The sequence below is a fragment of the Macaca nemestrina genome, chromosome 6, assembly GCF_043159975.1.
Source record: "Macaca nemestrina isolate mMacNem1 chromosome 6, mMacNem.hap1, whole genome shotgun sequence".
NCBI classification, from domain to species: Eukaryota; Metazoa; Chordata; class Mammalia; order Primates; family Cercopithecidae; genus Macaca; species Macaca nemestrina.
Window position 1 is genome coordinate 63,759,000 of NC_092130.1, and position 27,681 is coordinate 63,786,680.

Here is a 27,681-nt window from a genome sequence, read left to right on the forward strand (position 1 = left end):
CTTGGCCTCCCGAAGTGCTGGGATTACAGGCATGAGCCACCTCATCTGGCCTAATACTTATTTGTTAAATTAAGTAGAATGTGTAAACATGTATTATATAGTGTAAATGTAGGTGTGTGCATTAAACCTATTTGTATTTTTTGCAGTTATCGTATATATCATTCATAATCTATATCATCACTTTGAAAGAATGGCAATGACAACCAAAGAAAGCATAATATATATTTCAGAAGGTTTTTATTTGGTTTTAGTAAAAAAAATATTCATCCATTGGGAAAATGTTATTTAGACAGACAGACTGATGTCTTAAGGCTGAATGGCATGGTAAGAATACGGCTCAAACAGGGATCACATAAATTTAGGCTTTTGTTATAATTCTGCCCTTAATTTAGCCGGACCACAGCTTCTGTGGCCATAAGTATCCTCTGCCAAATGAGATGTTGTATTTGATTACCTTAATGAAGTCCCTGAGGAGTCCAACAATATATGATCCTCCATTTTGGGAGTGTGTAGCTATTCAAAATAATTCCAAATGAACAGCAACGTGGAGCACTATCTTGTAGTGTTCCCTATGGTCTTTCTTGGCTCTACACTGTTTAATCATTTCACACTAGGGAGAAGAAATGGAGATTATGCTTTTTTTGAGACAGCATTTCACTCCCATTGTCCAGGCTGGAATGCAGTGGCGCGATCTCAGCTCACTGCAACTTCCTCCTCCTCACCAGTGTTAAAGCAATTCTCCTGCCTCAGCCTCCTGAGTAGCTGGGACTACAGGCACCCGCCACCACGCCCAGCTAATTTTTGTATTTTTAGTAGCGATGGGGATCCACCATGTTGGCCAGGCTAGTCTCGAACTCCTGACCTTCAAGTGGTCCACCCACCTCGACCTCTCAAAGTGCTGGAATTGCAGGTGTGAGCTACCATGCTCGGCCTAGAAATGGAGATCGTTTCTATCTGGCATAAGGAAAGAACAAGTAAATAACAGTGGTTGATTCTTCTAAAGCACTTAGATGTTCTGAGGTGACAAGCTGTGCAACATAAAGTTAAAAAAAAAAAAACACAAAAAACAAAAAACAGCTAGACTAAAACGTCCTGAAACTGCCCCCAACTTGGCTACAGGAAGCAATGTCCAAATACTTTTCTAAAGTTTGACTTTACAAATACTTATACAGTATATACAACTAGTATGTTGTGCACATAAATTAACAAACATAGCTGTAGATTATTTATGAATGTCAATTCATCCAATCCTGGAAACAACCCTATAAGAAGGAGCTATTATTATTCCCATGTCTTATTGGAGGAATCCAAGGGACAGATAGGTGAAATGATGGGGCCAAAATGACAGAGGCAGGATTTGAACCAGGATGGTCTTGCTCTAGAGTCCATGCTGTCATTCCCTGTACTTTGCTGCATACTGAGGAATAGAGCTGGTACTGTTTGTCCTGAGAATAACCCTTGTAATAGCTGTAGCCCAAGAACATGGTCATTATGAGTAGTCATTATAAAGCATTTCCATAAGATGCTCAGTAGTCACCTCTCTGATAGAATACCAGCTCCTTCTTAAATGTCATTTTTATTTTCCTAAACATAATAGGGTTGGAAAATGACATTAGTACTCAAGGGCTGTTCAAAACAAATGATAAAACATTGAATCTGTGAGAAATAGGTTGACTTAAGAATCTCTTGTGAATTGTTCACTTTCCAATTGAGTCTCCGGGGGAAAAAATGGTATAACAGACGGCCCTTGTACTCAATGATTTAGCAGCGCGTGGACCACACGTCCCAGGGCTACACGAGTGTTAGGAGCTAGGTCCTATGCAGACTTAAAAGTGACCATTATTCTAGCTCATTAAAACCAAGACAGTTTTATTCTAACTCTTCACCCCAAGGAAAGTAAGGGAAGGAAGAAATAGAAGGATAAAAAGAAGAAACACACTAATATTTTTGAAACTATCAAATAAACTCATCTTTCATTAGAGGTCAAGTTTGTATCACTGTAGCATTGACATGTTGGTTTTCACACCATACGCAGCCAGTTCCTCTCAACACACACCCTTAGAAAAATTTTTGAAGGAGTTCCATGCCCACCATATTTAGGGCCTCTTCTCTCCTTTTAATTTTACACTTTATTTTTACACTTCCAACTTTAATTCACTTTAATTTTACACTTCCCAACATTGTTCTGAAAGATCCAAGTTTCTAGGCAGCAAGTAACATGATTTAAAGCTAAATCCCTCCCCCCCGCCCCCCGTCGCCCAGGTTCAAGCCATGGCAACACAATTCAGTGGTGCTTGCTGGAGGGGGAAGAGGAAGTCCTAGGATTAAGTCAGTTTATGTTCAAATAACTTAATTCAGGAAGAACAGCGTATGAGACCTGGGATGCACACTAAGATGGTTGGGAATGACCCCTGATCCTGGTCTGTGGTTTACCATAAAGCACCATTTTTGTTTGCTAGGGCCATGTGAGCTCTTGGATATTGAAAAAGATTGTCATTGTCCAAAAGAAGATTTCATTCACAGAATTCTATGTTTAAAAGGCTTCCCAGTTCTTCTAGACAATTGGTGTCAGCAATCGCAAGCCAAGTCCCCTCCAGAACCCAGGGGACTGAGTGAGTGTTGGTGGCAAGAACCCCTTTCAATTCTGCTTTATTATTATCCACTTTGTAAATTCCTCTTCTTTTTTAATCTCTAAACTGCTAATTAACATAAACAGACCATGCCAAAAGGGGGCAATCTGAGAGCTTTCTGAGGAGCTGCCAATGCATATTAATCAGTTGTTCATTTACAATTCATATGTTCAGCTCCGACTTCAGTTTTGAGGAGAGGCAGGCAAGGAAAAGCCTCAAGTCATCTCAAACCTGATACCAAAGTAATAGGCAATTCCATTCCAATAATGAGTCTGACCACAGCACCACCAATAAAGTCAAACAAGTAATAAACAAATGCAATAAAACTGCCTTGAAATTAAAGAGCATGGCGATTCTGGCAGCCTACTGAAGTTTGAAGAAACTTCCCTATTCAGCAATTTACAAAACAGGCCCCTAGTCCTCCACCCCTTACCATGCCCTTCCCCCCTCTCACCCCATGCACACTCACAGTAGCAGGCAAGGGAATTTTCTAAGCCAACTGCCCTTCCTGCTCCTTTTATCTTCACGTGAGATGGCCTGTTATTTTTCTGTGTTGTGTTTTTCTAAAACAAGAAGCAAACAGATTTTCCAAGAACTGAAAAAAATATATATGTGAATATGTGAATCCTGAAAAAAAAATAGATATATATATGTGAATATATAAGAAAAGAAATAATTCCTTTCTTATCAGCTCCCGGCTCTTTCCTTTAACTAACGAGGTGGCTTAAAAGTCTGCATAGAAGACTTGAGGTCCTGGTTTAAAGCTGTGGGTAATTTTCCAGCCCCAGGACTTCCTGCATTTTAGAAAAAGTCAATGTTATTTCAAGGGAAAATGAGCTGTTTTGCTTTCCCTCACTAGCCCCCCATCTCCTCTGTTGAGTGTAGTTCTTTTCTTTCTTACGAATTCCAGACAAAAACGCCCTTGTACTCAGCTCACACAGAAGGGGATGTTTAAATATAGCCCCACACCTGAGCTGCTGATTCTTTCTCCCCTTCCAAGGCTAGATTGGCAGCAAATTGTAAAGACAACCCAATTCTCAGCAAAACAGGAAGGTGAACAGAAGCAAGAAATGTAAACTTTAGCTTAAGTACATTTTAGACTTTAATTGACCATCATTATGAGGAAAAGAGTGGCTTCTGGAAATAATTTTACCTTTATCGTCATCCATCCTGTTGACCAAATAATCAAAGTTAAGATGGAAATATATTTTCAAAAGAAAGATGGAGATGGAGATCATTTTTTTGTTAGCCCTCTTGATGAACAAATGTGGCATGTTGAATTCCAAGTATTTGGTACGTGTATTTGAAGATAATGAAAGGGCACACGAACCCATCTGTTTTCTAGATTTGGGGCCAATTTAACTTTCAGAGCCCTCCCTTCTGAGCTACATATATGCAGATGTTATAGATCTAGTGTCAGAGTGAAGAGTTAATACAGGAAAGTTTTCATAAAACGTGTCGCTTGGAGCACAATGCCATGATTTTTCAGAAGGTGCTAAATGGGATCCGGAGACATCACTTGAAAGCTGCGCTCTTTTCTTCTTGCATGTGGATATCATGTTTTTTTAAGAACATGGATATGGGCTTATCTGCCCTGATAAGACATAACTCATTAAGCAGAAAATGAACTGTTTTGACTCTGTGTTTGATTTGACCTTGTATTAATTTTTCTTTGCCTATAGGGACCATATTTATACTGTCGATATAGACACATCACACACGGAAGAAATTTATTGTAGCAAAGTAAGTTGTTTTAAAACCATATTTGTAAAATGAAGGACCTTTGGATAGTTCTTGAACAGAATATGTATTCTAAGTGCATTAAGATGATGTAGCTAATCATAATTTAGAGATGCCAACATGCATTTTGTGAAATCCTAATTGGGGAATAGGTTCAGATTTAATACATGTTCAGAAACAGTTATGTACTTCATATTTTATTCATCAAATGTATGTGTACATATACATTTTGAAGTTTTAGGTAATTTCTACATTTCTTTTATAAAAATATTGCCTCATTTGTCCAGGAAAATATCAGTTTCCAAAAGTAAAATTTTGTTCCACAAATGTGTTCCACGAAGGTTTCAATGTTAATTTCCATGTCTTGCAGTATTAAGTTTGATTCGACTGTTGTGATTCAGGAACTTGATCGTTACCCGTTTCAGACAGACATAAAGTATAAGCTAAGCTTTCCTCATAACTCCACATGGGGATATTTTAGTTAATAAAACCTGTGCCGTAGGAGTAGAAGATCCCTTCAGTCCATTAATCTATGTGAAGGAGTATAACCTGAATTAAATCTTTGTCCACCCAGAGTGAATGTCCTCTTTATGTTTAAGAAAATGACTTCCATATTTTAAGAAAAAAGCCTTCTTTATAAAAATTGATTTTTATAAAACTGAAAGGAAAGGGCAAGGACACATATTTTATCAAAATGAACATAATTTGGCAAATTAATTTGGATAGTTTATGTAGAATTTCCACACCGTTGTTTATTCTTCTTTCCTTTCTCCTTCATCTTTATCTCAAACAGAAGAAGATCATTTTGTGGTTTAATGAATAGATAGGAGTTCCAAATTAAACGAACGTTTTCATCTGGAATCTTTTGTTGTTATGGTGAATTAATCATAGAGAAAGGGTGCAGAAAGCTTTCAATGAATATATGTTCAGGCTTTAGTCTCCCCAAGGGAACTCTTACTTCTAAAATCAAATGCAACAACCTCTGGGCTCTAATTGATTTCTTTCTTGATCCCTGCAGAAACTGACATGGAAATCTAGACAGGCCGACGTAGACACTTGCAGAATGAAGGGAAAACATAAGGTAGGCAATTTTCATTTCTCCTGCAGCTGCCACTTTGGGTTAAGTTTTTGACTGTTATATCCAGCCATAGACCGTGATGTAGAATGGATTGCTCTTTTTCCCTTTTCCCTCAGTAATTGCTTTTTTCATCAACTTATTGAAGGCTTTAATTTGCAAAAATAGTTTGCTTTTAATGTGATGAAGCATTACAACAGCTGCTAGGCCTGCGTCATGAACTACTTAGGCGCACACAGGATTATGGACACAGAGCCGGCCGCACAGAGTCTTCTGAGTACACTCCGATGCCCACCTCCGCAGTGCGAGGCCCACAGGGAGTCTGTGGAAGAGCTCATAAAAGGCTGCCACAGACATGCCGGGTTTTCTGCCTTTGGTCATATGACAACATAAAAACACACTTCAGCCAGCAGCTTTGTACATCAGGGAACACTGGCGCATCTGGCATGAAAATTAATATGATGGGAGGTTGGCATTTCCAAGCTTGCCTTCCTTTTGTGACATAAAATAAACACACACTCTTCCATTCTATGCCTTGTTTTTCTTTACTGTTGAAAGAGTAATCGTTGATATCGGCATCATCTTGTGGTCGTTAACATCAGGAGGAACTTGAACTTTTAATGGGAGAAGTCCTCAGCCACCTCCATTTTAATCTTACTGACCGTGGCACACAGTGAAGAATCAGTTTCTGTATTGAATGGACATGATACAAACAGTTTGAATTATTTTTCAGGACGAGTGCCACAACTTTATTAAAGTTCTTCTGAAGAAAAACGATGATGCATTGTTTGTCTGTGGAACTAATGCCTTCAACCCTTCCTGCAGAAACTATAAGGTAAATGCTATTTGTCGGTTAGAACCACACTGGCAGGAGGCATTTCATAATTTACTGTGATTGTACCTGCAGCAACCTAAGAGGGGTAATTCAACACCACCTGAGTTCCTCTCACTTGTTCAACTTAATGTATTGCTCCACATGAGTGATCCTGAGCAGGCCTCTAAGCTTCCTGTTTGTTGAGGATTGATAGACACATTTTTAAAGAGCCTGCCTAGCAAAGTTAGTTTCTGTAAGACCCTTTTCTCTATTGTTCAGAAGACTGACATACTTACCATGTACACCATGTGGATTTCCTTTCTCTATTTTTTCTCCCTCCCACCCCACTATCTAACCTCTGAGCACAAAAGCACACTTATATGGTGAGTGATTTCTATTCTAAAAGGTATCTCAAAAGCATGCCATTTGAAACTATAGACTTTCCTGCAAGAACATAGAAATTTAATTCCATTGAGCACTCAGCTTTCTTGACCACAGCCTTATTTACCTTGGCTTTATGCAAGCAGGGGGAAAAAAGCCCTCTTAAAGAGTTAGTAAATCTAGCTGGTTTTGATGCAGCTATAATAGAGGTGCTGATGAAGGAGGAGGGACCTTGCCAGGCGTGGAAGCAGAGGTGGCAGCGATCTGAGGTCTTGGCTGCACCACTATTAGCTTTCCTTGTACATCTTTCTGCCAGCCTTTCTCAAAGGAAACACGTACTGTGTTTTCTACTGTGGCCCGTCGCTGAGGTTATAAAGACAGACAGGAGGCCTCAACCCTTAGGGAAGCCAGGCAGGGAGAAGAAAACAATTTCATGGGGTTGCTGCCATGGTGACATCATGCAATGGATTATGGAAGCACAACACAAAAGTTCCTGCCATGCATGAGGTGAGGAGTCTGGGAAAGCTTCATAAGATGACCCCCTGTCTTCAAACTTTCCTACCTGTTGTTCTCACACCTGGAACACAAATACCACCGCCCTTAAGAAACACAGGCTCTACAAGGGCAGGGATCACATCTGTGATTCTCCAGAACCTAACATAGTGCCTCCCAAACAGGTGTTTAATTAATTTTTGTGAAGCATTGAATGAGGTAATGCCTAACTTTTGTCTTAAAGGGTAAGGAGAAGTTAGCCAAATGAAGGAAGAGAAGCATTCCAGTTAGCAGGGAACAACATGAACAAAGGCATGGAGTAAGAAATGGCCTATCGAGCTTGAGAAACCTCATTTGGTTCTGAATTGTGTGACTGTGAAGTGACAAGTGTTAACAGAAAAAAGCTTGAGATGTAGATGGCCCCAGGGATGAAGGGAAGAGAATAGATTCAGGAAATACTGAAGTGACAAAAACTGGTAGGATTTAATAATTGATAAGCAATTATTATCAATCTCTCTTTATCCTGGATAAAGAGAGAGAGGTGAGTCAAGAATGACTGCTAGGCCATCTCTTGGTGAGTAGATGGATGGGGCTGCCACCAATTCAGACAGGAAATAAAGGAAGAGCTGTGAGATTGGGGTTGGGGGTTGGGGGAGTGTGAAGGTAAAGGTTCCATTTTGCACATTATGAGAATGTCAAGCACTGTGAACAGCACTGCCTATGGGACATGAATAGAGCTATCTAGCAAGAAGATGGATCAGTAAGCTTTGGTTTAGAGAGAGATGTGGGGAGAAATATAGATTTGGATTCCATCATCATAAAGTGAAACCCTAGGAGTGGGAAGAATGAGAAAAGCAATGATGGGCTGGAATCCACACCAGCAAGCTCACCAGAACGACCCCCTGTCTTTTCTTGGCATGTACAGTGAAGGGAGGGTCTGTTTGACCCTCATACTCATCTTCCATCTTACACTTGGAAATGGGCACCAACAGGGCCAGGGTTACGGTGGAGCAAGTGAGGCACGTGGCTCAGGCACAAAATAGAAGGGAGCACCAAAACATTCAGTAATTAAGATGTCAGATTTTTAATGCAATATTTTTTAAAAATCAAAATTAGTACATAAAGGTCTGTTATAAACAAAGGATCAAGTTTTTAAGTAGAAAGACAAGATCTTTATACTTAAGAATTTTTATTAAAAAATTATTTTATCAGTGTATAATAGAGGTAGCCAGTCTAGCCCAACATTTACTCTAGCTAGTGACAGCATGCAGATAAGGTTTCAACTTTAATTTACCACTTAATATTCTATCCCTGTTTGTCATTATTTAGGACTCATTAAGATTAATGCTTCTAACAAATCCCAAGGAATTCCCTAGTTGGAAAGCTATCTTTTATGACAAATTACAGGTTTTCTTGGCACAGTGATATACAGGCCATGAATGGTCTGGCTTATTCTTCCTGTACATGTTCCATTTCCCACGATTCTACACCTATGGTAATGCCATCACCTCTTGCTTGTTCTAGCCACACCTGCTGAGACATGCTCCAGGAGGCCAGGCCTCTCAGAAGCCGCAGATGAGATGTTGCTCATGCTTAGTTCCCAACAATATGCCTAGCACTGTGAATGGTAGTAAGAACCCTTGGCATTGCTCAGAAAAGTGTATTTTTAGACTCAGGGCACAGCGTGACATTGCTGATGATATGGGACATAATGTATTTGGCTGCAGGGAGAATGACAGCTTCTCTCTTAAGTGCTTTTTATCAACAGATCAGGACAAAGGTTCAAAGTGAAAACAATGACCAGCCTTCCACTGAAAAACCCAAGTCTTATCATAGCACACAAGCGTCAAGTTGATTAGAGTGACATGAAGCAAGAGAGTAACAAATTTTCAGTATCTGCCCCTCTACCATGCACTGATCTATATTAATTTTTATAACACAAGTAAGCTGAATGTGTTAGAAAGGTTATAGCCCCAAATTAGATTATCAAGATTATCTGGGGGAGAGCTTTGAAGGCTACATACTATAAATCTAAAACTGCACTCCCTGCCTTTTTCCTCCTGTTTTCTAAACCTTTTGAACTTCTGCAAAAATCAGGCTGGGTCTTTGTATAATTATCTGTACCCGATAGTGGTTTAACTTCCCAGGAGCTGCTGTGAAGTCTCGGATTTGATGACTGCTTCAAGGGTTAGTTTTTACTTCTTGGAAAGAGGAAATCACTATGGCTTTCGTCTCTGGACCTTTCCAACCTCACAAACCAATACATTTGTACTTCACTACTTCTTGCCTTTGACCAGCTATAGCTATAGCCACTTTTTTTTTAAGGATTAGTTACATTATAAAGAAAACCATATACCCCTTGTCTATTGTTTCCTCATTGCTAGGATTAGAGCGTGCACAGCTTAGGATAAGGGCATTTCCGTTGCATCACTGTGTGCTAAGGCATCATTTTGAATACATGCCAGACCCACAGACCACAAAGTCTGTCAGAGTTCAACAGAAAGCTCATGGTTGGTATAAAATATCTGAAAAAGACTTTCATTAAAAAATGTGCTGGGTGGAAGAGTACACTGCTTGAAAGAATGTCTGATTTGACCATCTTTCCTCTAAAAATATGTTTTTAACACAGCTATTTTATGTGATTCTCAACTACAGTTTTAAAAAAATATATAGTGGCTTCAACAGGGTCCATCTCAAAGTGGTTACAGATTTAAAAAGGCCTGTCACATCCTGGACATTATTTCTGAGGGTTTACGGCAAAAGAAAAGGTTGTTGTTTGTAATTATATCCAATTATTTCACTTAGATGGATACGTTGGAACCATTTGGGGATGAATTCAGCGGAATGGCCAGATGCCCGTATGATGCCAAACATGCCAACGTTGCACTGTTTGCAGGTAAGCGACCTGATTTCTCCTTGTCGCATTTGCTTTTGCGTGTTTCATCCTGTCACTGTGAATCTGCTGTAGAGGATTCATGGAGTCACAGTTGTGCTTTGATTCTCTGGTGAATACTGTAATTAAGAATGCCTTTCCGTTTGAAATTGGTATGAAAATTGTACTTTTGCTTCTCAAACGAAGTCTGTGCCACACTTACCCATGCATTTGTGCCTTCAGGAAAGGATAACAGCATAGTACTGAACATGTGATGAATCAGTTAGGGAATGTTTGGGCTCAAATAATAGAAAATCTCACCTCAAACCACCAATGTAAAAAAAAATAATAAAATTTAAATGTAAAACCCCCTACTGATGTGCATTTATTGTTCAAGCTAGGATGGACTTTGGGGTTGGCTAGATTCAACAACTCAACAGCGTCATCCGGGAGGCAGCTGCTTTTTATTCCCATGCTCTGCATCAACCTCATGATGAGACTGGCGGTTCTCACAATCAGAGGATGGCTACCAGCCCCAATTAGTGCTACATGTCTTCTTGTCCACATATCGAAAAGAAAGGGAAAGAAACAAAAGGAAGCCTCTGGAAGCTCTCTCAGAGCAATGAGGCCATATACCCACAAGCTTCCAATAAACATCTTCTCAAATATCATTGACCTGATTAGGTTACATGCCCATCTCTGACGGAAAGACCATGGTGGCTGAGGGGTGGGTGCTAATTGCTTAGGCTGACCTCTACTCCCCAACACTACCCCTTCTTTCCATTGCAAAAGATATAAAGAAATCGCAAACAGACTATCATTTTCAGATTTAGTGGGATTTTTGTGTATGAGATGGTATGCTTTAATTAGAAGTTTATTTAGGAATTCATTACCAGCTGTGTATGTGGAGGTGGATGTAAGAGAAGTGTTGGTATAATAGTGATTGTTATAGCTTGTAATAAAGCAGTTAACTATAATTTCCATCACAACAGCTAAAAACTGGCACATACTAGCTGGATGAGGGACACTAGGGCTTTGATTATGAAACAAGATTAGTTCCTGGCTTCCTGAACCTCTCCCTCAGTGTCATCCATTTGTGGGCCTGAATCTGCAGTGACAGATTGTCAAGTTAAGAAGGGCAAGTTCCTCAGGTTCTCCCCCTAAATGAGAGCACAGTATTACTGATAAGCAGTTCTGTCAGGAACACAAAGTCTTGTAGACCTATTTGTAAGGTATGAGCAAGGCAAGTGGAGAGAGTACTTGGGCATATTCCCAAGTGCATGACTCCTGCTGGAGGCCCTCACTGACGCTTGGAACCTGCATTAGTTGGGACCTCGGAGAATGTAGACTGCAGGGGAAAATTAAAATTTAACTGTAGGTCCCGGAGTGGTAGCTCACGCCTGTAATCCCAGCACTGTAGGAAGCCAAGACGGGAAGATCGCTTGAGCCCAGGAGTTCAATACCAGATGGCAACATAGTGAGACACTATCTCTACCAAAAAGAAAAAAATTAGGTGGGCATGGAGATCAAGAGGTTGAGGTTGCAGTGAGCTGTGATTGCACCACTGCACTCCAACCTGGGTGACAGAAGGAGATCCTGTCTCAATAAAATAAAATAAAAACATAATTTATTTATTTATTTTTAAAATTTATTTATTATTATTATACTTTAAGTTGTAGGGTACATGTGCATAACGTGCAGGTTTGTTACATATGTATACTTGTGCCATGTTGGTGTGCTGCACCCATCAACTCGTCATTTACATCAGGTATAACTCCCAATGCAATCCCTCCCCCCTCCCCCCTCCCCATGATAGGCCCCGGTGTGTGATGTTCCCCTTCCTGAGTCCAAGTGATCTCATTGTTCAGTTCCCACCTATGAGTGAGAACATGCGGTGTTTGGTTTTCTGTTCTTGTGATAGTTTGCTAAGAATGATGGTTTCCAGCTGCATCCATGTCCCTACAAAGGACACAAACTCATCCTTTTTGATGGCTGCATAGTATTCCATGGTGTATATGTGCCACATTTTCTTAATCCAGTCTGTCACTGATGGACATTTGGGTTGATTCCAAGTCTTTGCTATTGTGAATAGTGCTGCAATAAACATACGTGTGCATGTGTCTTTATAGCAGCATAATTTATAATCCTTTGGTTAAAAACATAATTTAAATGTAAACTGAAAAGACGACTTATTGTAGCCTAAGGTAGAAAAGGTGGAATAGGCAGAGAACTTACTATGGCCACCAAGTTTTTAGGAGCTATACAGAGCAAGTCACATGAGTTAATACTATGACTGTCCCCACCCCTAGTGTTATATCTAAATAGATTTTCATTTAAGTGTTTGAAATCTCATAAAAGTTCAGCCCTTATTAATAGGAGATCCTCATTGCAAATGAATGGTATCATATTACTAAGAGTGACAGAGGCTGGGCGCAGAGGCTCACGCCTGTAATATCAGCACTTTGGGAGGCCAAGGTGTGCAGATCACCTGAGGTTGGGAGTTCAAGACCAGCCTGACCAACTAAAAATACTAAAAAGACCAGCCTGTCTCTACTAAAAATACAAAATTAACCGGGTGTGGTGGCACATGCCTATAATCCCAGCTACTCAGGAGGCTGAGGCAGGAGAATCACTTGAACCCGGGAGGTGGAGGTTGCAGTGAGCTGAGATAGTGCCTGCCATTATACTCCAGCCTGAGCAACAAGAGTGAAACTCCATCTCAAAAAAAAAACAAAAAAACAAAAAAAAAAAACGGTGGCAGAAAAGTATTCTGTTCTACAAGTGAATGTTCTGGTGAGATACTCAGTTTTTAAAAGAATGCAAACAAAAAGAGTTTTGGGGAGTAGTTAGAAGGAATAGCCATCACCATGACCTACATTCCCCTCTACCTTCCCCCACTACCCAGGTATATCTGTATGGCTTGGGGCTATAGGAATATAGAATATGTATTCTGTAGTCATAAAGACATAAAGAATATCTTTATGACCTGGGGCTCAAAATCCGTAAGAAAAGTTAAGATTAGTAGATATTTTTGGGCCAATTTAAAGGTTTGCTCTCTGCAGTTTAAATCTCCCAAAATAGTCAAAACTTATTGATATATAGCTGTTAATATTGCAGATATTAAGACATCTCTAAATTGACCTGGACAAATTTTAATTATTTTAAGACCAAAGACAGACATCAAGATCTTTAAGTATATTTGGATATGAGTTTTTTTAAAAACAAACAAAGAAAACCATAAACCATTATGTTTACACTACATATAAAAGAGCTTGAACAGTACTATGTTGTATATAAGTCACTTTGACATACAGCTAATGAATATATGTAATCCACTAAAAGTGAATCACCGAAGTAGTTTTTTTTATTTTGAATATAATTCTTGTTTCCATTTAATCAACATAGATTTTGCTATTCTAGAACACTCCTTTTGATTATTTGTTGGCAGAGTGTTTGCTAAGCCAGGAAGGAACCAAAAGGTCTAGAGACTAATCTTCAGTCTGCTTTATTCTCTTATGCCTGGGATCTACCCTCAATCATATCTCCCCCAAAGCATGAATTATTAAGGAAAGACTTGTCTGAACTCAGTATCACTCCTTCCCCTTTCTTCTTTGCTTAAGCATGTTGTATTTCAGAATGTATTTAGTTTGTGACTTTGGAGATACTGAAGCAAATACCTGTTATTGAAACCAGATTGCCAGGATTTAGTGAACTGTCAAACCTGAGGTCAAGGGGAGCTGTGACTCCCAGGACGGTAGCAATTTAGTCAGCCCTTTTTTGCTTATGAACCCTCTCTCTTTAACTCCTCTCACCTGATCAGACTGAGGACTCCTTTACTTATGCATGTGCCCCGAATTTCTGGGGATACAATCAGCATCCATCTCTCCCTGGGCTCTCACCTAATCCAGTTTACCATGGCGTGGTGGCAGTAATAGTGTCCAAGGATCCTTGGCCTTGAGATTTCAGTCAAGATCCAGCTAATCAAGTGAAGCAAACATTTTTCATTTACCCTGTTCCCTGAGCTGCTGCTGGTACTGCTGCTTAAAAAAAAAAAAAAAAAAATTGCTGTGCAATTTAAAAATGAAAAATGTTTCATCTCTCATGATCCCAATTTAAAATGGTTAGGAATGTGGGCCAAGAGTTTTCCCAGTGACTCTTGGATTTTTCCCAGTTGTCCTATCTCATTTGCCTGATGTTGGAAAGCAATCTAAGGGATGTCTTTATTATTCCTCCACCCCCACTGACTTGCTCCCACCCTGTTCACCTCTTTTCTTTTCCTTCTAAGATGGAAAGCTATACTCAGCCACAGTGACTGACTTCCTTGCCATTGACGCAGTCATTTACCGGAGTCTTGGAGAAAGCCCTACCCTGCGGACCGTCAAGCACGATTCAAAATGGTTGAAAGGTGAACAAACAATTAAAAGAAGGAGGGTCGGAGGGCAGGGGAATATATATCTTGTGGGAGATCTAGAGTCTGGAGGGACCAGACTGTAGCTTCATTTTAGTGATGACTTCTGACAGACAGAAACATGTAAATTGCATCTTTGGCTTCAACTGATTTATTTACCTCCCTTTTTTCCTTCCCCTGAGTTTCTGGAGTATTAACAAAACTACCAATGCCACAACAATAGAATACATTACATTCATCTTTTCTTGCTTCAAGCTCTCATTTCCGAGTCCTGCATGAAAAGAACTGAACAATGCATTCATGGAAGGGGACAGGGGCTTGGAGGTGGTGGTGAAGAGGAGAAAAGCTATTCACAGCCCTGTATGAGTCAGGGTGACGAGGCAATGTATACAAAATCTTCTCTGTAATAGGGGCATTTCATTGTGGAAAATAAAATTACAGAGATATGCAAAATTCGATAATTCTTCATTGTTGACTGCAAAGCTTCTGAAAGATATAATGTGTAAGTGTGAATGCCTTGTGAAATCACCAGTGCTTGCATGTGTGAAGTCATTAGAAATGGTTTGTGTTAACCAAATGTCTAATGGCCCTACACTTTTAATTAATAACATGTCTTTGGCTACACTTGATTGAAATTCTGTTAACTCTGCATGACATGTTCCCAATTAAAGTGCCTATTTGTCTACAGAACCATACTTCGTTCAAGCTGTGGATTACGGAGATTATATCTACTTCTTCTTCAGGGAAATAGCAGTGGAGTATAACACCATGGGAAAGGTAAGAGGGGATGCTTTCCCTGGCTCACTTTGTAATATTTTCAGAAACCCACACCTTTGGACAAATGTTGTTGTTATCAATGATCTTGAAATGAGAATCATAAATCTAGTAACAGTCTTGGAAGCCCTATCTGCTTTTTCAGAACAGTAACAAATCACAGGAAATTTCATAAGTATTTCTATTGAAAATTTATGTTTGGTTGGTTTCATGCTGAGATTCAAGTATCTTTTTTTTCTTTTTGAGACGGAGTCTTGCTCCGTTGCCCAGGTAGGATTGCAATGGTGCAATCTTGGCTCACTGCAACCTCTGCCTCCCGAGTTCAAGTGATTCTCCTGCCTCAACCTCCTGAGTAGCTGGGATTACAGGCATGCGCCACCGTGCCCCACTAATTTTTTTTTGTTTTTAGTAGAGACAGGGTTTCACTGTGTTGGCAGGGTGGTCTTGAACCCCTGACCTCAAGTAATTCACCCGCTTCAGCCTCCCAAAATGCTGGGATTACAGGCATGAGCCTCCACAACTGGCCCAAGATTCAAGTGTCTTGAGATGTGATTTCCAGGTAGACTCAACAGTTTTTTTGTTTTGTTTTGTTTTGTTTTGTTTTGTTTTGTTTTCTTAATTGAGTGGCTCCACAGAGACCGTAACTATCCGGTATCTTTAATCAAATTGAGTCTTGATTTTTGTCTTTATTGCAAAAAGCAATACAACATTTAGGGGATATCCATTTTAAGTTCTTTTTACCAGAGACTAGATCAAGGTCCCTAAGTTGAAGGGTAACATAGAATGCCAGGGTGGCTTGCACAGATTCAGGTTCCAGAGGCAGCTAGTGAGGATGGCAGAGATGGTGCATACAAAGTGTGCTTTTGTTTGAGGAAATAAAAAGCTAAGCAGTCTGTATGGAAATGAGTTTATGTGGCTGGGAGCTGATTCCCTGAAGGATTTATGGCTCTGTATTAAATGCCACAGCCTTATCTTTTAAAACATGCTGCTCCAATGCTGAGTTTTCCTCTTTTTTTCTTTTCTTTTCTTTTTTTTTTTTCTACTGATTTTAGAAATAGTATTAAATTAAACACCTTGTTATTTTGTTTCTGTTTTCAAGAATTTTGTTTCTGTTTTCAAGAATTTCAATGGAAATTCTACTAAGATCTCCTTGCAAAATGAATGCATTTCATTTTCCCTATGTGTTTTCCCTCTGCAGGTAGTTTTCCCAAGAGTAGCTCAGGTTTGTAAGAATGATATGGGAGGATCTCAAAGAGTCCTGGAGAAACAGTGGACATCGTTCCTGAAAGCGCGCCTGAACTGCTCAGTTCCCGGAGACTCTCATTTTTATTTCAACATTCTCCAGGCAGTTACAGATGTGATTCGTATCAATGGGCGTGATGTTGTCCTGGCAACCTTTTCTACACCTTATAACAGGTAATCATGCCCTAGCTGTGTTGACCTCATCAATTCTTCCTGGCTTCCTTCTCCCAGGGGGTTCTCTTCTAATAAACAGTATTTGCAACTGACCGAAAATTGTGTGTAGCTAAAAAGCACTTAACACTTAGTTTTCATCAACAAATTAATAGTAGTTTATAAGCACTATTAAGTTAGGTTTTAGGGGAGGTAATTAGATAAATTATAACAATATCTTCTATTTATATAAGCCCGTTACATAAACACTTTTTATGTGTTATTTGTAAATCTTTTTAGTAATCCTAGAAACCAGATAATATTGTCCTCTTTTTCCACTTAAGGAAACTGAGCTCAACATATTCTACTACCTGGTCCAAGTGGTCTGTAGATGCAAGAGGCAGCTTTGGAACTCAAGAATGTTCCTCCTGTCTCTTCTAGGTCATCTAATAATTTGCAGTATTTGACTTTTAATATTCTCATGGCTGGATCAGTACCTTTTGAAGTTAAAACACTGGAAATGTATTCAAATGCTACACGGTAAAATCTAGGATTCAAGTGAGTTATAAAGGACTTTGGTTATTATCCTGTCCAACAAAGTCACCCTTGGGCAAGCTCACTCAATAAGTTGGGTCACAACCCAGACCCCAACCACAGCACCGGCATCTGACTCTGGAGGGTCCTAGTGATAACGTATAAACCATCAAACATTGTACCTACAAATTATGAGTGTCAGCCTAGTCACTCCTATTTTTGTATTTAGTTAAAACTAAGACTCTGGGCAACTTAATGATGCACTAATAATTGTTCCTAGAGCAGTGAAAATGTGTACAGAACAGAAGGAAGATAAACATTAGTGTTTTTCCTTAGTACTCCTCTCTCTGTTAAGCCAATGAGATTTCAGAATCCTAGTACTATTGTGTGAAAATGATCCTAACTGTGTGCATGGTCGTGAAATCTAAATTCATGTGCTGTGTTCTCATTTCTGTGCAGAATTTTGGGTGTTCTGTATTGAGTATCTTCCTCTAGTAATACACTGTTTCACTTTGAATTAAACTTTTTACAAAGACTTTTAAGAACATGATGAGTGCCTAAATGACAGGCACACAAATGATAAAACTAAAGGATAGCATCTAGAAAGAAATGCTTAAGAACTGAGTAGAGCCCGGAACAGACCAAACTTCATGAAGGATGAAATCATGTTCCTCAATTATACAGCGGATGAGAGTCAAGCTCCCCACTGAAAATAATACGAAAATATGAACCCATATTGCACCAAGAAGTATTCAGTTAGATTTAAGTAAGCTTTAAACATCTGTAGGGATTTTCAGACTTGTGGATAACAATGATATTTAAAAATTCAGGCTTCTGTTGCTCATACATCAGAACCTGTCTCTCTGGGATTTGGTAAACGTATACTGTCTTGGCACATGGAAATGCAGGGACTAGTGGAATCTAAGAGCAGTTCTAGTTTTCTAGTTTCTGTTTTGTTTTGCCTTGTTTTTTAAGGGTGTGGGTTGCTTTGTGATTACAATATAGTAGTAAGCCCTTAAATATTATAGATAACTCCATTTATAGTATTTTCTTAAAAGACCCCTAAGAAGTATCCACTTAGTGCATGCTTATGCAGTCTTGGAAATCATATTTGCTTGATAATCTAACATCCACATAAAAATATGCATACCCATTGTCATCTATAAATTATAGTCCCTCTGTTTTCACTTTCTCTGGTTTCATCCCTCTCTACTTCATGCTTTACACATGCACACTTGGTCATATCAAATTGTTTCAAATCCATTATTTGCCCTGAGGATAAAGCCCTTGCTCTTTGGCATAACACGCAATCCCCCACAGGGTCTGACCCCATTTCCTCCTCTAGTTCATCCCCTCCCATCCTCTGCTATGCAGCCTGTGCCATGGGCTGATTGGAGCAAAGATCTGCTCCTTGAATGTACCATGCTTTGCTCACTCTTTGCTTTCTGCAAGATCTGCCCACCTGACCAACATCTGCCCACTGAAACCCTGCGGATGCTTCAAATGTCAGCTAGTCACCTCCTATGTGACCTTGTGCATATTCCTTTTATACTCTGCTCTTACCAGATTGTCCTAAAGATGTTGTTGTTGTGATTTTTGTTATTATTCTTTTTTCTATTTTTTACTGAGATGCAGTCTCGCTCTGTCATCCAGGCTGGAGTGCAATGAGCCATCCCTGCTCACTGCAACCTCCACCTCCTGGACTCAAGCAATTCTCCTTATTTTTGTCATTATTCTTATACTTGCCTCCACACTGAAGTGTGAGCCAACTGCAGGAAAGACCATATGTTGTTTGTAGAGCACTTACTGCCTTAAGTAGGGGTTCCATAAATATATGTTGAATGAATGGAAAATGGGAAGAAAGGAATGATGGAAAATTGAAAGGAATGAAAGGGAGGAAGGAGAGAGGAATGTAAGGAAGGAAGAAAAAAGGATTTTACAACTGATTCTAACATCGGGAAGACTACGAAACCCTAGGATATTTTTAGTTATTACGAGATGCATCATAAAATACTTCAAACAGCATTTATCCTATTTTTCTTAATATATAGGGCAAATACTATATATAATTGTGTTACTTTCAGAAAAGAAATATGTGACGAGAGTCTCACAAAATTAAATAAATAATGCAAAGGTTCTGAAATTCCAAAACAAATGAGAATCACTGTTGTTTTTTTTTTTTTTTTCCTTGAGACAGAGTCTCACTCTGTCGCCCAGGCTGGAGTACAGTGGCTCAGTCTCGGCTCACCACAACCTCCGCTCCCAGGTTCAAGTGATTCTCATGCCTCAGCCTCCCGAGTATCTGGGATTACAGGCGCCCACCACCAGGCCTGGCTAATTTTTGTATTTTTAGTAAATATGAGGTTTCACCATGTCGGCCACTCTGGTCTTGAACTCCTGATCTCAAGTTATCCACCCACCTCGGCCTCCCAAAGTGCTGAGATTACAGGCGTGAGCCATTGCGCCTGCCCTATCACTGTCTTATACACTTAATTCTGTGAACAACATATATACCTGTATAAATTTATATGTATTTAAAATTTATTTTGCCACCTTATTTTAAATAAGCATTTTAAGCTTCTCCCTATTTCTTGCTTTATTTAAGCAATTATTATTAAGCAATTATTCAATAATTTTCTTATGAAATTAAGGATGGAATAAATTATCCTAATCATTTATGAAGTTACTTTTATATCTATTCAACATTTGCAAAATTTAAGACAAAATCATTCTCTGTGGATGATATTCCCTGCCCTGGATGATGTTCCCGCACTGCAGGGCGCCCATGTCTCTTGTCCTGGGTGCTCTGGCCATGTAATGACCCACTATCTCAAAACCTGATTAAAACTCTTGGCCAGCTGGTGCCTGTAATTTATTTGATCAAAATCATAGAGCAACTCTAGTCAAAAACAAATGTGGGTCCAAATGTAAACAGTGTACCCAGATGAATGAATAATTCATTCCTTCCCATCACTGATTAAAAAAAGAAGCCTAAGTCCTTCCAGGGGTGCCAGGCAAGGATATAATTATAGGTGGAGCTGAGGGCCATTTTTATTATTTAGCACTTTATAAAGTACTTTATTTGCAAAGTGATGGCATTTTAGAGACTTAAATTGTTTAGTCTTATGTAAGTAATCAGGAAGGTAAAAATTTAAATGTGCAGAGACTAGCATAAAATGTGTGTGGGTTTCCCCACAAACACATTCTCACACCCTGAGTTCTTGGCTTGAAAAACCAAATACAAAGAAGCAATATGTGGACATTGGGAGAGCATTTTTGTTTCAAATTTTCACCAATATTAGTGATACAGAATGCTATCCAGAGACTTCAGAGAGGTCATTGATAATTAGTGTCAGGGAATTCATGAAACTTCCATCACTAGCTCAACAATTCTTCCTTTATAAACAAAAGCAGTTCAAGAGGCAATGTAGACATGAAGGGTTTTTTTCCTCTCTGTGAGCTTGCTACAACTAGCCCATTCTTTAAGGCAACTGATGCAAATTTGATTGAGGGAAATATTTTCTTTGTGTACTCAGATCCCTTACATTTATAGTGTCCAAGGTATGAACTTTAAATTTCACTTGCTGTACTAGGAAAGTTTCTCTGGAGTATGTTCCAAACTACATGCATAACCAGTGCGTGAGTAACACTTGATGTGAAATGTCATGTTGTAGCATCCCTGGGTCTGCAGTCTGTGCCTATGACATGCTTGACATTGCCAGTGTTTTTACTGGGAGATTCAAGGAACAGAAGTCTCCCGATTCCACCTGGACACCAGTTCCTGATGAACGAGTTCCTAAGCCCAGGTATGTGCAAATATTCATATGGCTATTTTAAACTTTAGAAATGGCAACGCTTGCACCTCTGATAATGAACATCCTATGAACTGCACACTAGTGCCTTCCATGCCAGCCAAGCAGATTGCCTTCATCTCATTAACCAAAACCCAAAGTTACCTTCTCATATAGTCAAACCAATGTTCCTCTAGTCTTCTGCTTTAACCTCCAGATATTTATTTATCCAATGTAATACTACAAGGGTGGAAACCATCTGAGGCCTTACTGGCTTATAGTTGGGAAAACTGAGGCCCAGAGAGGTAAAGGGTATTGCACAAGTTCAATAGCAGGGGGAATGATTTCAGCTGCTTCTTTATGCTTCCGTTCAATTTTATAGAGACCCATGTCTTCAAACCCAAATAAAATAGGAAACGTAAATAGTGTTTTCTGGATTTTGCGGCCAAGCTGGATCAGAGTTGAGTCTAGGACTCCAGACCGAGGGGGAGAAGAATATAGCGGGTAGAGTGGACCGTTAAGATGTCTCTGGTCTGCCAGATTCTGGTCTGTTTTGGGTCCAAATACAGTGCAGTGTCCTCCTCCCCAGATCATACCTTAGAATTGCTTTCATGAGATACTATGGTCCGGAGGCAACCCAGAGACCTCTCAGGCCTATGTAATCGCTTCCTAAACAGGCTAATTCGTCCTAACTGGGACAGGAGGGAAGTCCCCCCGAGCCCTTGGCCTGCCTCTCTTTGTGGCACACACTCACAGCTCCATCGCAGCATTTGCACTCCAGGTTCCATAGAAACAACCATGGTGTCTGTCCTCCCCCGGAGTTGTGTGCCTCTGGAAGGAAGCCCAACATCTTACTAATTTTTTAGTTTTTCAACTCTCTTCCGCAACCTCCAGTCCTCCCCACAACGTACCTGGCCAAGTACACTTACACGAACTAACTTAGGTAATATAAATCAATTATACCCAGAGGAGAAACTTAGTGGTTCATCCATCTTCATTACCTGAATTATCTGGCATGTTGATACTCTGTTACTTATGGAGAGCAAACTAGGTGTGAAAAGCACACCCCAGCAACCTCAGACAGATAGTCTTAAATCATTGCCTGGGATTGTTAACTACCTTCTAGATAAGCAGGAAGGGGAGTTAAGCCTGAGGGATTGGGTTTCAGAAAGTTCTTATGTAATACTCCTTGGTGTGTAAAGGTGGTGTCACTCAACCAATACCAGCACATATACTTTAAGTGATTTTCTACTAATGGCAGTGAGTTTGCCCATATACTTCCACATGCCTGCCTCGTCCCTCTTGCAGCAGTCAGGATGCTCCCAGGATGCTGCCTTGGGACAGTGTGGGCATAGGAGTGGTTCATGCTGGTGTCGTGAGGGTCCAGTCTCCTCTCCTGCACCACCCAGGCAAACCAGGTGTCTGGACCAGATGGGCTTCATTGTTTCCCTAATCTGACTTTGCTGGGATGACCCCTGACTCCTGAAACCATAGAATTTCTTGTGGTAGCAAATTTTTACGGTCGTCATTCAATGACAAGAAAATGACCTTTCAGGAAAGAATCTGATATAATTGGCTTTTCATACCCGCCAAAATCAAACAAAAATAAAAACAACAATAAGAAACAAAACCCAAATGTTCTCTGAGGGAGCCCCAGGTAATGAAACATGATTACATGGAGTCTTGCTGGCACGTACCCTATTGACTTTTGGAGAGTCTTTGTTTTCTACACTTGCGAAAACGTCAACCTAATTCTCTCCCTCTATAGAGTAAATGCATGAGGAATCTCTAGCAGCCTTTTTGGATAAGTAAAACCATCCGTGAGATACGTGCAAACCACACTCACTCACTTGTTTCAAGCTCCATCACCGTTTACTGAAGTTTGTTTGTGCTTCTGGGAGGAAGCCAGCCTGCCCCCAGCTGAGGCTGAACTGTGCTGGCTGAGGCTCCTCTATGAAATGAGGAGGCGGCTCAGAGGAAATCTCAGCATATTGTGCTTGGTGGCATTCTGCATTGTTTAACTTCATCCTCTCAGGCTGCAGTACATTCTTCTCCATTCCAGATGCTTAGAGAAGCAGTTCATTCAAAGAATTTGCCATAAGGCACAAAAGGAACTCCCTCCTTCTTCACCCTTTGTTTCATTTTAGGCCAGGTTGCTGTGCTGGCTCATCCTCCTTAGAAAGATATGCAACCTCCAATGAGTTTCCTGATGATACCCTGAACTTCATCAAGACGCACCCACTCATGGATGAGGCAGTGCCCTCCATCTTCAACAGGCCATGGTTCCTGAGAACAATGGTCAGGTGGGTGTCAAGCAAACCGTGTCCTGATGAATTTCCTGACTTCATCTCATGCTCGGAGAACCGATCGGTGGATCATGCTTTGAAATGCCACAAACATCTTCTGCTATCCTGGGCATTCATTCAGCTGTGGAATGCTGGCCGGTTGGTTGGATGCCACTATCCCCCCATACACACATTCCCAGGGAGAAGAGTTCCAGTATTTTCATGCTAGTTGGACACATGCCAGCAATTAGAGGAAGGAAATACCTTTCCTTCTGGATTAGCCCATTGATCCAATCTGTGCAAAAATAGAGCAGCAGTGAAGGAGAACTAGTGAATGGATGTGGATACCTGATTGGTTGGAAATGATTACAAAACTCGCAGCAGATTCCACCTGAGCATGGCTCATGGATTGTTCACTGTCACACAGAGCACAGACACCACATTCGCCAGTGTGAAGGATTCATAGTTTAGTATTCTTTTTCTGAACTGGTGGCCAACAGCGAAGGGACAGCCAATTAGAGATCTGTGATTGCATTAAAAAAAACGCTTCCTAGTATTTATTCAGAGCTTATTTCCAAACAGTTCAACAGGCTTTCCCAAGTACCATCCCACTGTGGTAGTCATCAAACAAAATGTTAATTAACTTTACCACTATTTTTATACTCTGACTTTATTAAAATATATTAAAGCACTGTAATAGCTCTGGCACATAAAATGGAAACCACGGTATATAGCTTGCAGGAGGGTCTGTTTTCTGGTTCCAGCTATGGTGCTTAGGACAACTGGGTCCCCATAGAATGTCGAATGTTCAAGAGATTTCAGAGAAAGCAAATTGCTGGTAGGATTTATCCTAGGTATGCCCTTCACCTTTAGCTTTAAATGGATATTGTTTGGCTTGCAGGTCCCTGCAGTTTTTAGCAGTGCCATTAGCACCCTACCTCCTCATCCTTGAGAAGTCTCCCAGCCCCTCTACATACAACTGGAAAGCTTTCCAATCAAACATTTTGTCGATGAAGGCTTTGTACCTCAGAGGAAGAGTATGGAGAAATGGTAGTCATTGCTTTTCAATGTTAAATTAAAGGTTAAATGAATTTATTACTTCTTTCCTTCATCATAGGAGACATTAGTCTTTCCTTGTCGTTCATGGAAGGGATTATTGCTAAGTGGTTTCAGGTGGTTTTGGCTATCTATTATGGGACTTGGCCCAGAAACACACACACATACACACACACACACACACACACATTCACACCTCCTTCCTCCCCTTTGGAGCCATACTAATGCTCTGCAAATGGAAATAAAGGGCCAGAACCACTTGAGAACATTATTTATATGCATACATTTTTCTTGAGGTTATTACTAGAAAGCTATGGCACAGCTGTTTGAAGTGGAACAGGCAACACTTTAATGATAGACCAACAAAGAGATAAAAAATGTGGTCCTGTCATTTTAGATACCGCCTGACCAAAATTGCAGTGGACACGGCTGCTGGGCCGTATCAGAATCACACTGTGGTTTTTCTGGGATCAGAGAAGGGAATCATCTTGAAGTTTTTGGCCAGGATAGGAAACAGTGGTTTTCTAAATGACAGCCTTTTCCTGGAGGAGATGAGCGTTTACAACCCTGAAAAGTAAGTAGAATATTTGGTTCTTCCTTAGTTATTATTTGTTACGCTGTTATGGTCCCTTTCATTCAGAGAAAATCATGGCCGACTTAGGTTTTATGCATTTTTAGATGACTTTTTAATGCCGTTTGTAAAAATTTTTTAACATCTAAAAAGCATTATTTTCTCCTTGCCAGTGTGTGTGTGTGTGTGTGTGTGTTTATATAGATACATACATATGTGTGTGTCTACATGTGTGCATGAGCATAAGGATTTGTTTGTTTCACTGCCAATTAGATCAGATTAAGAGATTGCCTTGTGGGCTGGGAAGTGGGATGTGAGGGTGGTGCTGAGAAAAAGAGAAGAGTCTATTAATGATATTATCTTGCCTGATGAAATTAGATGCAGCTATGATGGAGTCGAAGACAAAAGGATCATGGGCATGCAGCTGGACAGAGCAAGCAGCTCTCTGTATGTTGCATTCTCTACCTGTGTGATAAAGGTTCCCCTTGGCCGGTGTGAACGACATGGGAAGTGTAAAAAGTATGTATTTTGCCTCACTGACAATTAGAAAGTCCGTGGTGGCTAGGAAACAGTCCTACGTAGCTCATGGTCATCCTCTTCCTGCAGAACCTGTATTGCCTCCAGAGACCCGTATTGTGGGTGGATAAAGGAAGGTGGTGCCTGTACCCATTTATCACCCAATAGCAGGTAAGGAGCCTGAGGAGTGGGAGAGGGTACAGTGGCTTCCAGCCAAGGTGTATTCTAGATGTAAGATTTGCTCTGCTCTCACACTCCACCACACAGCTTTCTGTGCACAAACACCAGCAACGGGACTGTCAGCCTTTCTCCTTCCCTTTCCCATTTCATGGAGCCTTACCACATCACATGTGGCAGATTTCCAATTGATTAATCATCCTCGGACTGATTAAAAACACAGAATGGAAGCACAGTGGGCTTCAATGTATTCCCTAGAGAGAGAGACAAGAAGGTGCCTGCCTTGATCATCATGGTGGGAGAAAAGCAGAGAAAAGGAGCAATAGGATACCAATTAGATTAGTGAGTGCTTTGTTCAGCCATAGCAAAACTGGCTCTTGTAATTGACTGTGCAGGGCTGAGAAGAAATTGCAGAACATTTGTTAAGCAATGCAATTGTACTGCAAGCATGGTGTATACATCCAATAAACCTTTTCCTGCGCTGAAGAGCGGTTGACCCTGTTACTCTTTAGGCAGTCAATCAATTCTTGGCAGTTCTCCAACAGATCAGCTAGATGAGGCCAGTCCACCATGCCTGTGATTTGGGTGTTTAAAATTGTTACCCTGGCTTTAAATGCTTAGATGGCATTGGCTAAGAGGTTTCTTTTTATGCTTTTACTTCAGTGGATGTGAAATCCAAAATACATTTGCAAAAGTATTCAATGTTTATCTTTGATGGGTTGTGGCAAGCAATTTAGGAGGTTAGACAGCACACATCTTCCTTCAACACAGCCATTTCTGCAACCTCCCCAGATCCAAAGGGGGAACAGAACCATCTTTACATCACTCTGTGCCTCCTTTCCTATTTCAGAATAGCTAAACAAACAGATCAAGGGCGTATCTGATGACCACCACCTGCATAATTTGAGGACAAGTATTCTCATAAACAGAGCTGATGATAACTATAAAATCTGACCTGGAAATTTGACTAATGCAAAAGTCTGAGTCACTGTATATTATTAGAACAGCTTTGCAAGTAGCATTATTGACATGCTGTAATATTAGAGGTTTGTACCTTTTCATTGGACCCCTCAAGGTGGAGGACAAAGGTTCACCAAGCATGGTGAGGGGAGCTATGAAATGACCTTTGTCCTTTCTGTGTTCAACATGTGACCAAAGGCTATAAGACTGATATTTTAAAAATTATTTTTAAGTCAATATAAGAACTCCAAAATGGTTTCCTTATGGTTTGCATTCATATTTCAATGATGCTGGTATTGCTCAAAACATGGGGCACGCCCTTTGGAGAGTGGGCTCCAGGGCATCATGAATATTGGCTGTCATTACCACTAGAAATCTTCATCTTTTGAGGGATTTGATTTTTAATGTGGCAAAAAAGATTAGAAACAAAACATGGTGGATTATTAGATCAAGCTGTGACTTTCAAAATAGTTTTCCTATATGGCTCGTAAATAAGCTCTGAAAGCAGTTGCAAAATAAGAGTTTCAATTATATTATGGGAATATGTACAAAGTGCCCCCAAAGGAAGGTGACTCTGGTGTGCTTATTTTAAAAATCAAAATAGCTTTTATTAAAATTGGTTTTCTTAATGTCATGTCGCTTGTACAGCCCAGTGGTGACCTAGTAGACTTGGAAGAAACATGAGCCTGTCAAAGAGAATGACAGTAATACTCCCAAGGACTGGGGCAGGGCTGGGGGTAAACAAATAGCCAAGTGGTCTCCACAAAATGCACCACCGGCTCCTGTCCCCTCTCTAGCCACTTGGACCTTTGAACACTTTTGGCTAGATAAATGTCTAGGCAAAAAAACCTTGCCTAGGAAGGCAAGGGTAGGAGTGAAAGAGTAGAGAGAAAAAGACTTTTCTTTTTAATTTATAGACTTCTATATTGTTTCTATGAAGAGTGTATTTTAACATCTAAACTTCTTAAATGTTTAAGAAATGCTCATAGAATTAGAGTAAAGAAGGATATAAATAATCTGCAAGCTTATTATCCCCCTGAATAATATCTGAATTCACTGCTTAAGCCATGGCTTCTCTTTGGAGAGTCACCTAAGACTTTCTATAACTTCAGAGATATAAACTTCAGAGATAAATATTCAAGCTGTTAACTATTTCTTTTTTGTACCTGCCACTCATCAAACTGCTGTGTTACTGTCTTTAGTGAAACTTAAG

At 40.1% G+C, this 27,681-nt stretch overlaps 1 protein-coding gene across 5 annotated transcripts in view; it reads left to right on the forward strand.

Annotated features, from left to right (window-relative positions):
- The window catches only part of LOC105500010 (semaphorin 6A), a 133,040-nt gene that overhangs the window by 72,932 nt on the left and 32,427 nt on the right, over positions 1-27,681 (forward strand). For all 5 annotated transcript variants that reach the window (XM_011772914.3, XM_011772916.3, XM_011772917.3 and 2 more), the window contains 12 exons: positions 4,313-4,373; positions 5,389-5,451; positions 6,179-6,280; positions 9,938-10,028; positions 14,290-14,409; positions 15,101-15,189; positions 16,385-16,602; positions 20,787-20,918; positions 23,051-23,206; positions 24,642-24,818; positions 25,194-25,334; positions 25,422-25,502. In XM_011772914.3, the coding sequence (XP_011771216.1) occupies positions 4,313-4,373; positions 5,389-5,451; positions 6,179-6,280; positions 9,938-10,028; positions 14,290-14,409; positions 15,101-15,189; positions 16,385-16,602; positions 20,787-20,918; positions 23,051-23,206; positions 24,642-24,818; positions 25,194-25,334; positions 25,422-25,502 (1,431 nt within the window). The remainder of the gene's footprint in view (positions 1-4,312; positions 4,374-5,388; positions 5,452-6,178; positions 6,281-9,937; positions 10,029-14,289; positions 14,410-15,100; positions 15,190-16,384; positions 16,603-20,786; positions 20,919-23,050; positions 23,207-24,641; positions 24,819-25,193; positions 25,335-25,421; positions 25,503-27,681) is intronic.